General features: G+C 38.2%; 1 protein-coding gene across 1 annotated transcript; it reads left to right on the forward strand.

The window, feature by feature from the left end:
- Positions 1–542: 542 nt before the first annotated feature.
- On the forward strand, positions 543–15,769 carry kctd2 (potassium channel tetramerization domain containing 2). Its single transcript, XM_039740666.1, has 6 exons — positions 543–1,111; positions 3,166–3,274; positions 3,860–3,951; positions 11,263–11,358; positions 11,829–11,954; positions 14,467–15,769. Exons 1-6 carry the CDS (start codon positions 776–778, stop codon positions 14,494–14,496), a joined length of 789 nt encoding a protein of 262 aa, XP_039596600.1. The 5' UTR covers positions 543–775; the 3' UTR covers positions 14,497–15,769.
- Positions 15,770–16,401: the final 632 nt, after the last annotated feature.

A 16,401-nucleotide genomic window follows, 5' to 3' on the forward strand; every position in this document is an offset into this window, starting at 1 on the left:
TGTGTTTAAAGGCATCACATCGATAACAACACTAAAAACAACTAAAAGCGACGTGAATAGACACAGAGGCCAAAACTCCAGCTTTGTCCTGTAATGGAATAAAACAGCCAAAAAACTCCTTCTTAAAATGTACACAAAGAAAGCCAGACATGAACCCACAACTGCTTCGAACGCCATTATCTTACACTACAATATATACATGTTGACAATATGCATTACTTTCTCAAATTAAGTGTAAAAACCAGACGCTTGATGCGCGATTAAATTTACATAAATATCTTATAACGCCGGTAACACCAGCAGCGTAAAAAGAACCAGAAGGGAAAAAAGCGGTTTCTCTTAACCTGGAAGTTATACGCCCCTTCCGTGGGGAATTAAAATATTTTTAACTTTAAAAATGGAACATGCAACGTCATTCTAAATATCTTACTGTAACAACCACATCGTAGATTTTAGTAGAAAATTCTAAAGAATAAAATGAGTAATAAGGAGTATTTGTGTACCGTTGACCCGGAAGTACCTCCTTCTTGTGGCTACGGGATACTGTGTTACTGTTTCATTAAATAAAGAAGACTGGGATTTTTGTAATATGAGAAACTAGCAATGACAATTCCGCTCATTTCTCCTTTCACTTTGGAAATGATCAACTAATATGCATACTACAACCTCGTGGCCTTCCGTGTAGTGGTGAAGAAAAGGCCGATTTTGGCGGTGCTGTGCGCTTTGTGGACTTAATTGCCTGCCTGCGACGGGAGTGCTACTGGACCCGAGAATCATGGCAGAACTGCACATTGTGGAGCCAAGCGGCACCCTGGACCATCCCGACCCCCGCGATCTACGAACCCCGATGCGACTGGCCTCCCCGACGCTGGTGATCTCCACACGCAGCGGCCCGCCCAGTCCCGGAGTGTCGGCTCGGGCGGGGATCGGCTTTCCGTTTCGGAGTAACCCGAGCTCCCCCTCGGAACCCTGTGAGAAGCCGGGCTCCAAGTGGGTAAGGCTGAACGTCGGCGGGACCTACTTCGTCACCACCAAGCAGACCCTGTGTCGGGAACCCAAGTCATTCCTTTACCGACTGTGCCAGGAGGACCCCGACCTGGATTCAGACAAGGTGGGTTAGGCGCCGGCTGAGCCCGTTCTTGTGTTCTGTCAGCGTGTAGACTTGTACAAAATGAAAACAAAGAAACACGTGCTCTACCTCACTGTGTTTTTTACGCACGAAAAATCGTTGGGCAGGAAAGTTACTTATTTTCACCACTTTTTTCTTTCTTTATCTTAACGGACAAATGAAGTGAATACATGTTTAAACAAAATGAGACCATCCTGCCCATAATTATTATTTGGTATAAAAAAGGTACCTTGGTAGTCCTAATATTTCCACATCAATTTTTTGGGTCTATTACTTGGTACAATGTAAGTAAGAGCAGAAAGTGCAGTGATGGTTAACAATTGGCACTGATGACGTTTCCCGTTGCCAGCCTTGTGATGTCAACTCTATTTTTCATCACTACAATTGTTATTTATGGCTCAAAGTCCATCATATTATTACTTTCGATCTAACAACCATTTTAGTACAAAGTTAGATCATCAGTCTTCTACTACAGGGGTGCCCCGTTCCAGTCATGGAGTGCCACAGTAGCCACATGTTTTTGTTCTGTTTTTCTAAATCGAAGCAACTTTTTGCTGTTAATTAGTATGTTTTGCCTTGCTTTTTAAGACTCGGGCCCCATAATTGTTTCCTTTTTCCTTCATTAGTAGCCATACAATAATGACGTCTGCGGTGGGTTGGCACCCTGCCCAGGATTGGTTCCTGCCTTGTGCCCTGTGTTGGCTGGGATTGGCTCCAGCAGACCCCCGTGACCCTGTGTTCGGATTCAGCGGGTTAGAAAATGGATGGATGAATGGATAATGATGTACAAAACGAGCTAACACATGACCAGCTAATCTGTGTCCATCATACAATATCTGAAAATAAAGAAAGGTGAAGGACTCCGTAATGATGATCAGCTCAGGTCCACAAAACAGTTTAACTGTGCCCTTACAAAAAGACAAATCATTAGCATGTGGCAGAATGAGAACACAAACAAGCCATAGTATTGAACAATGGGCTTTATAAGCAACACAAATGGGCTTCTAATTAAGAATTTGGTTGTGGAGTGGAATTGGTTGGAGTTTGTGGCCCTGAATTAGCTGGTCATCTGTTGGCTTCCTTCACATCTTGTTTTTGTTTGGCTGTCACATAAGGAAAAAAAATGAAGCAATTCTGAGGTCTGAGTCTTAAAAACAATTCAATTAAGACAAAGAGAAAAGAAGCCGATTAATAACCGGAATCTGTCATTGATTAAGAAAATGGCAGGAAGGAAAACCTGCCGGCAATGAGGCCCTCCAGGATTGGAATTGGACAGTCCCGTTATACTTGATGTGTGTGTGTCCCCACAAGGAGTTTGATTGGTCAGTTTGGCTTTAGTGGCCCAGTGGTAGGAATGATGACACAGTATGTTAGGGATGCAAAGTTCAGTTCCTCATTGTGATATGGTTTTATTTTTATTTCTTTTATTTTACAAAAAATTGATTGACATGGGGCATTTCAACAACAGCAAAGCGAATAACATACTAAGCAACATTCAACATTAGCAGAGACCGTAGGTATTCTCAAGAATTCAAATGATGCCATTGCAATACAGTAATATCTAAATCTGGGCAGTGTTCAGAAGCCATTAAGATGGCTAATAGAATATTAGGTCATGTGGCACAATAACCATATTACACCATACAGTGCAGGACAAAGACGCTTATGCTTAAGTTATTAACGCACTAGTGAAACTAGTTTTGGTCTACAGGCTACAAAAACGACAAAGCAGTGCTAGCAAAAGAAGAGGGAGATTCCAGGGCTGCAGGGTGTGAGTTTTGAGAAAAGATCCAAGGAGTTGATCCTTTTCAGTTTGAGCAAACAGTCATCACGAGGTGACATGATTGAAGTGTTAAAAATTATGAAAGGAATTCGTTCAGTGGACTTAGTCTTTCACTTTAAAATTAATTCAACAAGAACATTTTTTTTTTAAATTTTTTATAACTTTCGTTTATGTAAGTAAAAATTCAAGTGAACAAACATTTTGTGTGTGAAATTCAAATGAACAAACATTTTGTGTGTTATTTTTTTTATAGGATGAGACAGGTGCCTATCTAATTGATAGAGATCCTACTTACTTTGGTCCGATACTTAACTATCTACGTCATGGCAAACTGATCATTAACAAAGACCTGGCAGAAGAAGGTGGGCAGCTGTCTCCTACAACAGTTTTTCCAATCATGATATTCAGTAGCTTTGAAAATGCTTAGATAACAATAAATGAGAAGTATGTATGGGCTAAGGTGCAATTTTAAATGATACCTCAAAACAAGGTCAAAAATTTGAACCAAGTAATTTATCAACCAGCAGTCTGTAATGTGGCAGATGAGTGAGGTTTCTGTTTTGCTGTGTGATTTTTATTTTTTTGGCAGGTCAATTAGATTAATTACACATGAATTTACATAATATATATGTAGAAACCAGTTCCTCTGTAAGCTGACAAATCATAATCTGTTGCTGTATTTAAAATTCCCTGTTGTACCACTGCCAACATAATGAAAATGAATTTTAAATATTTAAGCAAGTTTGAATTCCTCCAGGCTTTTGGTAGAAGGGTTTTGTAAAACCTTTGCCACCTTTTGTATTTTAGTTTATTGCTTTGCAAACTGTTTAATGACTTTTAGTTGGGCATATTATTAAGTATCTTGCAATTTTCAAAATAAGTTCAATACTACTGCTAATCTTTGTTGTCTTTTAAGCATGATGCATTTTGTTTTCTCATATTTTTAGGGGTTTTGGAAGAAGCAGAATTTTACAACATAGCATCTTTAGTTCGATTAGTCAAAGAAAGAATAAGAGACAACGAGAACAGGACATCACAGGTATTTTGCTTTTTAGACTGACATAAGCTGCTTATTCGTAGATGTAGATAAAGTGTTTTTTTCCTTAATATTATGCTAACTAAAATACATCAGGATACCACCTATTGTTTGGGTTGTTAGCAGCCTGGCACCTGATCCTGTAAGAAACTGATACCCTTTCAGACAGCAAGAGCTTGGTATGACTTCTTTGTTGTTTGATTTCCGTTCTATATACATATATACTGTATATGTATGTATGTATGTGTGTGTGTGTATATACTCAGCAAAAAGAAACGTCCCTTTTTCAGGACTGTGTATTTCAACAATAATGTTTTAAAAATCCAAATAACTTTACAGATCTTCATTGTAAAGGGTTTAAACAATGTTTTCCATGCATGTTCAATTAACCATAATCAATTAATTAACATGCACCTGTGGAATGGTCGTTAAGACCTTAACAGCTTACAGAAAGTAGGCATTTAAGGTCACAGTTCTAAAACACAGGACACTAAAGAGACTTGTCTACCGACTGTGAAAGATGCCCAGGGTCCCTGCTCATCTGCGTGAACGTGCATTAGGCATGCTGCAGGGAGGCATGAGGACTGCTGATGTGGCTAGGGCAATAAATTGCCATGTCCACACTGTGAGACGCCTAAGACAGCGCTACAGGGAGACAGGAAGGACAGCTGATCATCCTCGCAGTGGAAGACCACGTGTAACAACACCTGCACAGGATCGGTACATCCGAATATCACACCTGCGTGACAGGTACAGGATGGCCACAACAACTGCCCGAGTCACACCAGGAACACACAATCCCTCCATCAGTGCTCAGACTGTCCGCAGTAGGCTGAGAGAGGCTGGACTGAGGGCTTGTAGGCCTGTTGTAAGGCAGGTCCTTACCAGACATCACCAGCAACAACGCCGCCTATGGGCACAAACCCACCTTCGCTGGACCAGACAGGAGTGGCAAAAAGTGCTCTTCACTGATGAGTCACGGTTTTGTCTCACCAGGGGTGATGGACGGATTCGTGTTTATCGTCGAAGGAATTGAGCACATCTGGGACCTGTTGGATCGCAGGGTGAGGGCTAAGGCCATTCCCCCCAGAAATGTCCAGGAACTTGCATGTGCCTTGGTGGAAGAGTGGGGTAACATCTCACAGCAAGAACGGACAAATCTGGTGCAGTCCATGAGGAGGAGATGCACTGCAGTACTTCAAGCAGCTGGTGGCCACACCAGATACTGACTGGTACTTTTGATTTTGAGCCTACCTTCATTCAGGGACACATTGTGAAACATTTTTAGTTTATGTCTTATGGTGTTGACTCTTTTAGTGTTCATACAAATATTTACACATTAAGTTTACTGAAAGTAAAAACAGTTGAAAGTCAGAGGACGTTTCTTTTTTTGTTGAGTATATATATATATATATATGTGTGTGTGTGTGTGTATGTGTATATATATATATATATATATATATATATATATATATACACACACACACCTCACCCACATACTAGGGGGCTGTGCCCCCTACTCACTTAGCTTGCCAACCCCCGGGCGGGCGCTATGTGCTAGCCACTTTGCTGCTCGCGTATGGGGAAGCGGATGTACAATTTAAACAGATTATTTTCATGAGAATTGTTACTTATGCATAATAGAACTATTTTACATTAGAGCGAGTAATTAACCATAGTAGAACGTAATAAATTGAAAGAAAATTATGTTTCATGTTGCATAAGATGTACATGTTGTGTTATACGTTTTTCATTCTGTTTGAAATTAACACGCAAATACTTTTTAAACTTACACTTTTATTGTAAAACTTCAGTAAAAGCAATATTTGGAATTAACTTTTCATCACTATCGCAATGAATTTTGATTCTGTGTTTGGGCTTACATCGTGACAACGCAAAGTTTAACTGTCCGTGAGTGAATATTGATTCTTTCTCTCTAATAAATACACAGATTTCTTCGAATGTTTGTCCCTGTGATTTGTTAATTGTCATAGCAAATGTTTGTCCCTGTGATTTGTTAATTGTCATAGCAAAAACTATTCTAAGGGGAAACTGTATTTAATGTTTCAATACGAATAGCATATGAAGATCTCCTTTGGTGTCTAATGTTATCCGCGGAAGATGTACTACATTACCTTTTTTGTCGCTTGTTAAAATTTTACGTGTTAGAATTATTTGACCAATTTTGAATACAACTAATCTTTTCCTATTGCATAGCCCATCACTCGTACATAAATTATGCAATAACATTATGATGCATCCTTCTTTCAACAGTAATTCGGCCAGTGGAACACCGGACGGTGTTAACGGTTGTAGATAATCTACGGGATATTGTAATTTGATGTTTACATTTTCTGCACGATCACCACCAACTGTTTCAGCATAGTTTATTGATACGCATTTAACCAATTTGCCCTGTAACCAATCAACAATTTTCACGTTAATTTGTTTGACTTCAATGTTTCTCGGTGCCTGTGTACTCATTTCTTCTGTTGATAACCCTTCGGGATGAAATTCTTCAATTAGATTTGAACATAATAAGTCTTCTCTTATTGGGAACTTAAAGTGAGGAAAACGTAAAAATGTATAAACGCTGAGAGCGAAGGAAACTGTGTCTGATCAAAGCATTCACATGAATGAGAGGTGAGAGGACTGTGGCCGTGGGCCGTTAACTGGAAATGATTTAGAGGAGGGCAGGACCCCCTCTACCAACTTGGAAAAAAATCTCTTGCCAATAGTCTATCTAGATTTTCTTTTATAATTATATACATACTGTCTCCCTCATCATCAACAACAACAACAACTCTGTTTACCCTTTAGTTAAAAGCTGATATTTGGCAGAATTGTACAGCTAAAGCAGTAGGTATTCACTAAAAAAGGACATTTTGATATATCACTATTTAGGGGTTACACCCCCAATAGAAATCTGAATACCCCAAAATCTTGTAGGGCTGCAACTAATGATTATTTTGGTAGTCGACGAATTGTTCAGTTTATTTTCCGATTAGTCACAATTATTTCATGCCTGACTATTTTGATGCCTGCGACCTGTGGATGCACATTATGTTCTGGGTTCCAGTGCATGTCTTGCCTCATCTGCTCATGTCTGTCAAATGTGAATGTCACCCTGATGACTCTGCATTAACACGATTAAAATTAATAATAATCAAATTAAAATAACCAGTGAAACATATGAATTTGAAAATAATCAGATGTTTTTATATTACTGTGACCATCACAACAAAAAAGAAATACATTAAATAATACAAACTAAAGTGCACGTAGTCTTTAAACAAAAAAAGCACATTTAACTTAAACAAAAAATACATTGTTAAAACTGAAACATTTTTTCATATTTTAGCAATAAATGGCAAAATGTAGACATAAACTATATAATGTGTAAAGCCTGAAGTGCAAAGATCAAATAAACACTTTCACAAAAGGTTCAAGAATGATATAACAGCTTCTGTGGTGCAGCGGTAGGAATTGCTGACTTATAATCAAGAGTCCCCCAGTTCGATCCTGACTGCCTCGTATATTTACTGTTTTGAGTAGCTGCTCTTATTGTTAATATTATACAATAAACACATACTGTACATTTGATTTGCGTCTGTAACAGCTACTGTATTAAATGTATAGTACTTGTAAAAGTTATCGTTTTTTTTCCCACTTTTATTCTGTCAGTCACGATCACGATGCATACTACCGCCCCCCAGGGATCTGACGCTGTTACTTTTTATCTACAGCTAAGAATAACTGTAGATATGTGTGGTGTTTTGAGACAATCGACACTGGAGATTCTCTGATCTGGATGGATAAAAGCTGACACACAAAACGCTAACAAATATATGTGACATTTTGAAGAAATAATGGTATGACCTGAGTAGTACCAATCAGAAGACATCATCGCACTAATGCAATATTATTTGAAAACGAACAGATCGGGTGTAAATTTACTTGTTAAAGTTAGATTTGTTTTTACTTTTATTTTCTCAGTCTCGTTCACATTCTCCTTCCCCTCCTGATCTGACCCTAACTAACAGCGCCAGCATAAATTCCCAAGATATTGCAGCATCACATCTCCAGGATGCTTTCATTTCAGATGCTCATGCATCATGGTGGTGCTGCCGTGAAAAGAAAGCTCTGCATTCAACTTTTTTTTTCTTTTTCAGTGAAGTGCTCCCTCACTGTAGAAAGTTTCCTGTCTCAATTTTTTCCATCTCACTCATCATTGCAACCACGTTTATCTTCCTCTGCATTCTTCTTCTCCTCAGACGTTCTTTATCGTTGGTAGGACTGTGTGCAGTCTTGACAAACAATAACAAACGATACTGCCCCCAGACGTTCATGTGGTGCATTGCAGTTACAAAAACCAATTGAAGGTTCTGTTTATGACGCGTCGACAATAAAAAATCCACGTCTACGATTTTTTGTAGTCAACATCGTTGATTACGTCGACTAATCGTTGCAGCCCTAAAATCTTGAGAATGTTTTGACTACTTTGTTTGAAATTCTGTGACATTATTGAAAAAAGAAAATTTGCTGAACTGTTTTTTTTTAATTTGTTGGTAATTTTTTTAAATTTTTAAATGTTTATTATGCAAACATAAATGCAATACAGTGTGCGCATAAATTACGGGCCATGAGAACAGCAGGGTGGACAGAAAACTGAAGAAGAGGCAGTGTCTTGGACAGGAAAAAAGAGACCATATCACTTTTGACATATACAGTCAAGTGTGACATGGGTGGAAAAAGTTCAGCAAAGCTCAGTGGTTAGCAAATGCTATAAAACTCCAGTAAGGGCACCAGGCACTGTGGCTATAAGTTTAGGTCTTCCTTCACTTGGAGCAAAAAGGCAGGGAAAGAGAAAGTAGAGGCAGAAGTAGTGTCCTTGGATCCAAGAGGAGCCAGGACAGATGACGTTAGTTTAAACTTGACGGATCCCCCACGATAAACTCCATTGCAATATACATTCACAATTGTGGACTTTGAAAAGAGACCCCCACCCTGACCTCCAAAATCTTTAACATGTGCATCTTCTTACTTTGAAAGGGAATACCCCACCCTGCCACTCTCTGAAATTCTTTACATATTCATTCACATCTGCTGACTGTCAATGGGCACCACACACAACAGACGAAACTCATCAAAAGAAATACTTGAGTGAACAATGTAAACAAATGAAAATGGTAAACATTTAATAATGATAATAATATATACTTAAATTTCACATTATTCTTACTGATTACACCATTTTAATTGAAAAGAATACACTTTACTGTAAAACTGTTTTTTTTCATGACCATTGCCAAAAACCAAGTGATTAGGAAAAGCAAAAATGTTTTACTCACAGCCAATTGTGTATAACATGTCCATGAGTAAGCAGCTCCAGTGACAAAATAATATTATTATTACTTATTATTTGACTAACATCTTAATTAAAGGTGACTTATAACATATTTAAGATACAAATCGTTACATTTTTTCTTTTTTGTTTTTCCAATTGGAGCACAGGAGATTAAGGGACTTGCTCATGGTCAGAAAACATCAGTAGCTGCATTTGAACCCGCAGCCTCAGGATTAGATGTCCTTCACCACACTCCCTGAAAATAATATTAGCCCTTTATTTAAAAAAAGCTACAAATACCATATACAGAAAAGTACTTGGTTACATAGTATCTCTGATGCACTTGATTACACGTCAGCACTATAAATGAGACTGACAGAATTTCCCAGGTGAAGCTAGGTAACACAGCTACTGGCGTGTGTGTGCGTGCGTATTGATTATGTTTCATGTAAACATCTGTCACTAGTTGTAGATTTTTTTTAGACTTTTTATTTTTCAGATTTTATTTCAATCTTAAGAAAGGTTACCGCTTTTCTGAATTTAGTAGTTATGGGCAAGAGAGTCCCAAATAAGGCACATTACATGCATTGTAAGGTGGTGTCAGTTACCGCACTATGACCATGTGGAGAGATACCCTAAGGCTGATCCGACTTGGAGGATCCTGATTGCTGAGGACCCAAGCGGCTGGACCATGTTGAGGGGATGCCCACGTAACACCTCTATCTGTGGCAGATAGATGGTAATTTCCGGAGTTTGGGACTGGACTGCATGTCTGACTGGGGGGCTGTCAACCAGGATCCTGAGCTATTTTGTTGTGTGGTGGGTGTGGTAATGTGCTATACCAGAGCATGCTCCTGACTATTAATGGTATTCTTCTGCTAGTTGCACATATCGTACACCTTTTAAAGGCAAAAACACCAACTCAGTAGGCTCAGAATTATGCCTTAGGCGTGTTTAGCTTTCCTTTTTTTTTTACACGAGTATCTGCTGCATGTGGTTGGGGAAAAAAAAATGAAAATAATTGCTATAATTATCTCCACCCTTGTGTAGCTAGTAATCTTTTGATTCTATACAGCTTATTTACCCTACAGTGGGGGGTTGGGGGATGGGAGAATAGCATCTTAAGGATAATGCAGATATATTCTTAAATTATTACATCAATGGCTTTTCATTGCTTAAGCCTGGGGGGCTTGCAAGAGTGGTTAAGTAATAATTTTAAAAATATATATAACATTTTTTTATGAGCCAACTATTGAAGTGAAAATTGTGTATTGTCTTTCAGGGATTACTATTGCCTACAGTAAGTAAAAAGACACATGCATATCACAGGTAATATTATGAAAAGGGATACTCCAGCCTGAACCCACACCCTTACACTCACATTCCACAAGAAAAGTGTTCATCTTTGAACTTCACAACATTTCCAGGGAGGGTTGGTTGTCATGCTTGCAGAAAATTAACTTGGCCACAATGCTATCGGCACAGAATAGTAAAAGTTTTTTTTCATGCAGTATTGCAAAGTGTGAAAACAAAAGCAACTGCTTAACTGTAAAATATCTTTAACTAATGAATGTTTTCTCATCCAGGATTTTCTTGTGTCTAAAGTTGCTGTGATTTCATTTAGTCATATAATGAAAAATGAGTTCACAGTAGTGGATTAACTGATGTGAGAATTATATTATTTGTGATGATGAACTACGTAGAAATGTATTGCAAAAATGCATTGATGTGTGTATATCCTGCTTTCCACACTTAATTTCCAGATCATAGCTGAGCTCTGAGGGGTTACATGTTGTAATATACTGTAGGTACATCTTTTTGTTAATCTTGATTGCAGTACTTCATTGTGATCAGTTTATTTTTTTCTGGCGGAGATTTGTTTTGCCTCTGCGTCATTTGGATCGGTAGAAATTTACAAACTGGGGTTCATTAATCTATTTGAAATGAACATGTTTGTCTTTTTTCAGGGGCCTGTAAAACATGTATACCGAGTCCTGCAGTGTCAAGAGGAAGAACTGACCCAGATGGTCTCCACAATGTCTGATGGCTGGAAATTTGAGCAGGTAAAACTTGAGACTTTCATAGTATTATATAATGTTTTGGTGAAGGATAATCCTACTCTCAGTATATTGTGTGCAGTTGCAGAATGTTTACCAATGAATACTAATCATACTACATGAAAACATTTAAATGTTTGTGTAGTATGAAATACAAATTACTGTGTGGTTTCAGTTATTGATAACTCCGATTGAACCTGAGTAGATTAATTTGTTTCCTTCATTAAAAATCATGCTTCCTTTTAACTCTTAAACTTTAGGTTTGAGTATGTGTTAGGATGGCTACTTTGTTTTTTTTTTTATTTCGAAGAATGCCCTGTTAGTAAAGGTATCTATAATGACGCACATTTCAGGTTGAGCAGTGTCTTTTCTGTAACAATTTGTTTTTTTCTCCATTGTCCAGATTGGTAATATGATTTTTATTTTTTATGTATTATTCTTTTTTAATAACAGCTGTTCATTGTTGCTAATTTTAGCTCATCAGCATTGGCTCCTCCTACAACTATGGCAATGAAGACCAGGCGGAGTTTCTCTGTGTTGTTTCTCGAGAACTCAACAACTCCACCAATGGCATTGTAATTGAACCTAGTGAAAAAGCTAAGGTACGGAGTCACAGTTAGAGCGATCTGCTATTAACAATGTATTTATTGAATCGGGAACAGTGCTGAAAAACTCTTCATTCCAAATTTTGGTGTCTTTATTGTGTGGACCGTGAAGCATCAATCGGAATTGAACTCAAAAGGGATTTTTAGGAAATCATTGCTTAATGTTGTTGAAAGTCAGTAAATCAATAAATGCTATGTTGTTTATTTGTAGAGCTTTTTAAAACACACTAACGTCCTGCTAATGAGGTGTCTTCCTTTGACATTTTAGAATGTAAAGCATGGCAGGTAGCAGACACCTTTTAAAACAAAATATCTGCCTTGTGGTACCTGCAAAGGCAACATATTTCAGATGACCAAAATACATGCTGTTTTTTTTTTTCCCCCACATTTAAAATTATTAGTTTGCATCAGACAAAATAAATATCACTAAAGGCTGCAAGTGTCACTTTTATCTAGTAGTACAACTATCCTGTTTAATGCTGTACCTGCACTCCAGTTCGACCATCACCTCCTGAAGAGCTCAATGTCTGCCACATCTTCTTGTATAATACGCTACTGTGGCTGTCCATTTGCCTGTCCAGGATTTTAAGTCGCCTGTAGCTCGCAAACCGTTTGAATTATTGACCTGAAATTTGGTACAAATATACTACGTGATGTCTACTATCCGCTTTTGGGGTGATGACTGACCTCCAAGGTTATTCCTCTTTTTATTTTATTTTATTGTAGAATCAACTCTTGGCATTGGCCAGCAGAGTGGCCATGCGGAGCATGTGTACGGGCACCGTTCTCATCCCTACCACCTTCGCTGTCACTTCCCCTACTTCTTCATATCTTAAATCATTCTTGAGGCAGATTGAAGACTTAAGTGAAAAATTAAAGAAAATGTGTTAAGTAATTGCAACACAAACATTGACTTAATCAGTTTTAACACAAAAAGATGCCGACGAAAGAAGAGAAGAAGCGGGCCACTAGGGTGGAGAAAAAAAGAACTGCTCAGGAAACGGCAAGCACATCGACCTCTGAGCAAACGAATGCTAAACATACAGAGAAAGAGGATGAAAACTAGGAATGCTCAAGTCAAGTGTATTCACGGCACGTTATCGTGCAATGCGACGTTACTAGTCCTCAAATAATGTTTGGAAGATTTTCTAGCCTTCATCTATACTTGTTTGCTTATACTCATTGTTCCTATAGTTTAAGAATACATGAAACATTGCTATTTTTTAAACATCTCTCTATATATATAAAATCCAACGTCTGTCTATCCGCTTTTCACAAGAGAACTACTTAGTAGATTTAAATCGGGTTTTTTTTCTATAATTTACTTGAACATTCCAGTTGATTTTGCGACTTCTCTCATAGCGCTAAGTATCATAGTTCGCTTGTGGTACCGATTTATTTGCACAAATCTGAGAGAGATGCAGCCGGCCGAGGGTAGGGGGCAGGGCCAGCCTTAGGGCACATCTTACATCCACTTAGCTAGTGAACGAGAGAACTACTTAAAAGATTTAGATCAGGCTTTTTTCTAGAATTTGCTTGAACATTCCGGTTGTTTTTGTGACTTCTCTCATCGCACTAAGAATCATAGTTCGCTTGCAGGAGCGATATATTCGCGCTATTCTGAGACATAGGCTGTGGGCCGAGGGGAAGGGGAAGCGTGACGTCGGGAGTAGGAAGCCAGGCAGGGCTCTCCTCACTGTCCTGTTTCACTACTACTCCGGTGAAGCCGCTAGGGATGGCTAGTAATGTGTAAAAAGTAAGTTTTATGAAAGCAATTAATCCTTTTACGTTTTTACACTTCATTTCCCAGCACTCACCGTTTCATGGTGGGTGTTGACTATCCTTTTTCAAGATGCATATATTTTTTTTTTTTTCATTCCTTTATCTTTGGCACCATATTAGGAAAACAGGCACAACCTAGCCACGATCTAAACGTTTACACTGTGAACCAGCATTTTCAGTACTTAAAATCTATTTTGGTATAAACTGTGTTCTGCTGGTGTCAGACCAGCTTGTCTTGAAGGGTAGAAAACCTCGGGTGCAGTTTTTATATATGCAAAGTGAAAATCTGAAAGGACAAACTTAAGGTCTGTTTTATTTTCCTTTGCCTTCCCCTTACTCCTCTGTATTGGTGAAAACGGTTAGATGATGATGATGGCTGAGATTTGTCAGTCTCCATTAACTGCTGCCAAAGGTTTATAACTTTGTGTTTAAATTGGCAAAGTGTGCTTTGCCCAGTGAAAACTAAATATATTATCCCAGTTTTCTAAGGATTGATATTTGAAATAACTATTATCTTACCCAATGTTTTTGTTGTTAATATTCAAAGATTTTGAGTGTTGACTGAAGCAGTCATAATACAGAGATGCATTCTCTGCAGATATCCAGCATTATTCTTACTGTTTTGTTTTAATAGTGCTTGGTATTGCTTAGTTTGTTCTTGTGTCTTGAGTAAGGCTAGATGATTGCGATTATCTTTATTTCACTTTCTCTCCTTTCTTCTCTACAGATTCTTCAGGAGAGAGGGTCAAGGATGTGAGCCACACACTTCAATGAATTGAAGACACACTGGCTGAGATATCATCTTTTCTGAGAATCACTGAAGACCGTATGGTTTCCCAGATATACAGCATGGTGATTCTGTCCCTGTTGGAGATTCACTCTCATTTCCAGCCACTCCCATACCTTACTTATTTACAATGAGTTGATGCATCATGGGCTTCCCCAGAAAGTATTATTGTCCTTTTGCCAAAGGACCATTCCGTATGCCCAAAGTTCATGTTTTAGACTGGCTGAGTTTTTGGTGATTGCACGTATACTGAATTCTTATAATGTAGGCATGCAGCCTGTTTGGCACTAAAATGTCACCTTTTAGAGTTCAAGCTCCTTTGGTGGTTTTGCCTGTTGTTCATAAGGGTTTTTTTTTTCTCACCCTTATTTTTAGACTAGTCCCTAAATATATAGAACATTGTTTTTATACTGAACTTTCAGATACCCGTGAAGGACTGTAGCTCTGCATCACAATTTGGTAAATGTGGTAATGAGAGTGTAATGCTCAGTGGTAACTTCTGAGTGATAAGATTTTTGCCAATCTTTCACTGTGACTCCTTCCATCTAACATTTTAGGTGGTTGTTTTATTTAATTTGTCCGGAGATAAACAGGTTTAGGTGGGTTCCTTTCAACGTTGTTGTAGGGGTAAAGATTTCAGGGACCTCATTTGGGCATTATTATAATTATCTGAAAATGGGGGTCTGCCATTTTGGATTCACCGAACTCGGAAATATTCTCATCAGTTAGGGATACAAAGTACTAAATACAGTATATAATATTCTTCTGCAAGTCTTTGAAGGGAAAGCACCATCTTTTGATTTGCTGCAGCTGTTGACCCCTGGTTGTGTCTCTGAATATTCCAGCACCTTTGGAAAAAGTAGCAAGACTAAACTGATAAGCTGAGAACTGATTTGGACCTCTTTTAAAATTAAACAATCCTTGGTTGACATGCACATATAGGGACGCATTTACATCATTTTTAGTGAAGCTTAAAGTTGTTGTATGTACACAACAATTGCACTTATTTGTTTTATAAGGAAAACCTTCAAGGCAGAACAACCTCTGGGGCTTTGTGCTTTAAAAGGTTTAGCCCTTTAAAATAGTTTACTCATGTTGGCTTCATCATTTCTGTTGTTCATGCTTGGCAGTATTGTATCCAAAGCAGACAAGCTACGGATGCTGTATTCCAAGTAAAATGGTTTTTCCTTTCCAGAAGGCAATTTGTGATGGCAGCTGGAGGTGAATTGTTCATGCTTTTATGTTGTGTTGTTTTGTTTTTTTTTTAAATACTACCGACCCAGCCATTCCTTTATTTACCAATGCAAGTGAGGTGAAGGGTAATCCTAGGGCTTTACTTGGAATTATCACTCAAACCACTTAGCATTTTTTAGTATGATCGTCTGAAGTCTATTTAAAACAGTCTTCAGCTTATAGTTTAAATTTGCCATTCTAGTAAGTTGTGTCATTCACAGGGAGTGGGTGCTTCTTTTCAGTGTTGCCACTAATGGTCAAACAAATTTATTATTATTATTTTGTATTTCCTTTCTCAAGGGCAATTTGCTTCACAAAATGAATTAAAAGCTGACCAGGCTTGCAGCATCCTGTTCAGTTCAGGATTTGGCATCGCCATCAATTATAGGTTTTGTCATTTCAGCAGGAAAGCTTTGCAGTACTTTCATTTTTCTACTGTGCATTATTTTATTGCATAAAGAGAAATTCCATTGTCCTGGGGCTGTTGTTTTCCATCTTTTGGGTTAATTACTTCTCTTAGGTGTCACCACCCTACAGAAATGAATCTGTAGTAATTGCCTTCAGCTGCCAATTTGCCGGCAATGTCTGTGCTTAGTTAGCTTCTGTGTCTGACTTCTAGAAGGACTTTTTTTTTAATCCTGC

The sequence above is a fragment of the Polypterus senegalus genome, chromosome 17 (genome assembly GCF_016835505.1).
Source record: "Polypterus senegalus isolate Bchr_013 chromosome 17, ASM1683550v1, whole genome shotgun sequence".
NCBI lineage: Eukaryota > Metazoa > Chordata > Cladistia > Polypteriformes > Polypteridae > Polypterus > Polypterus senegalus.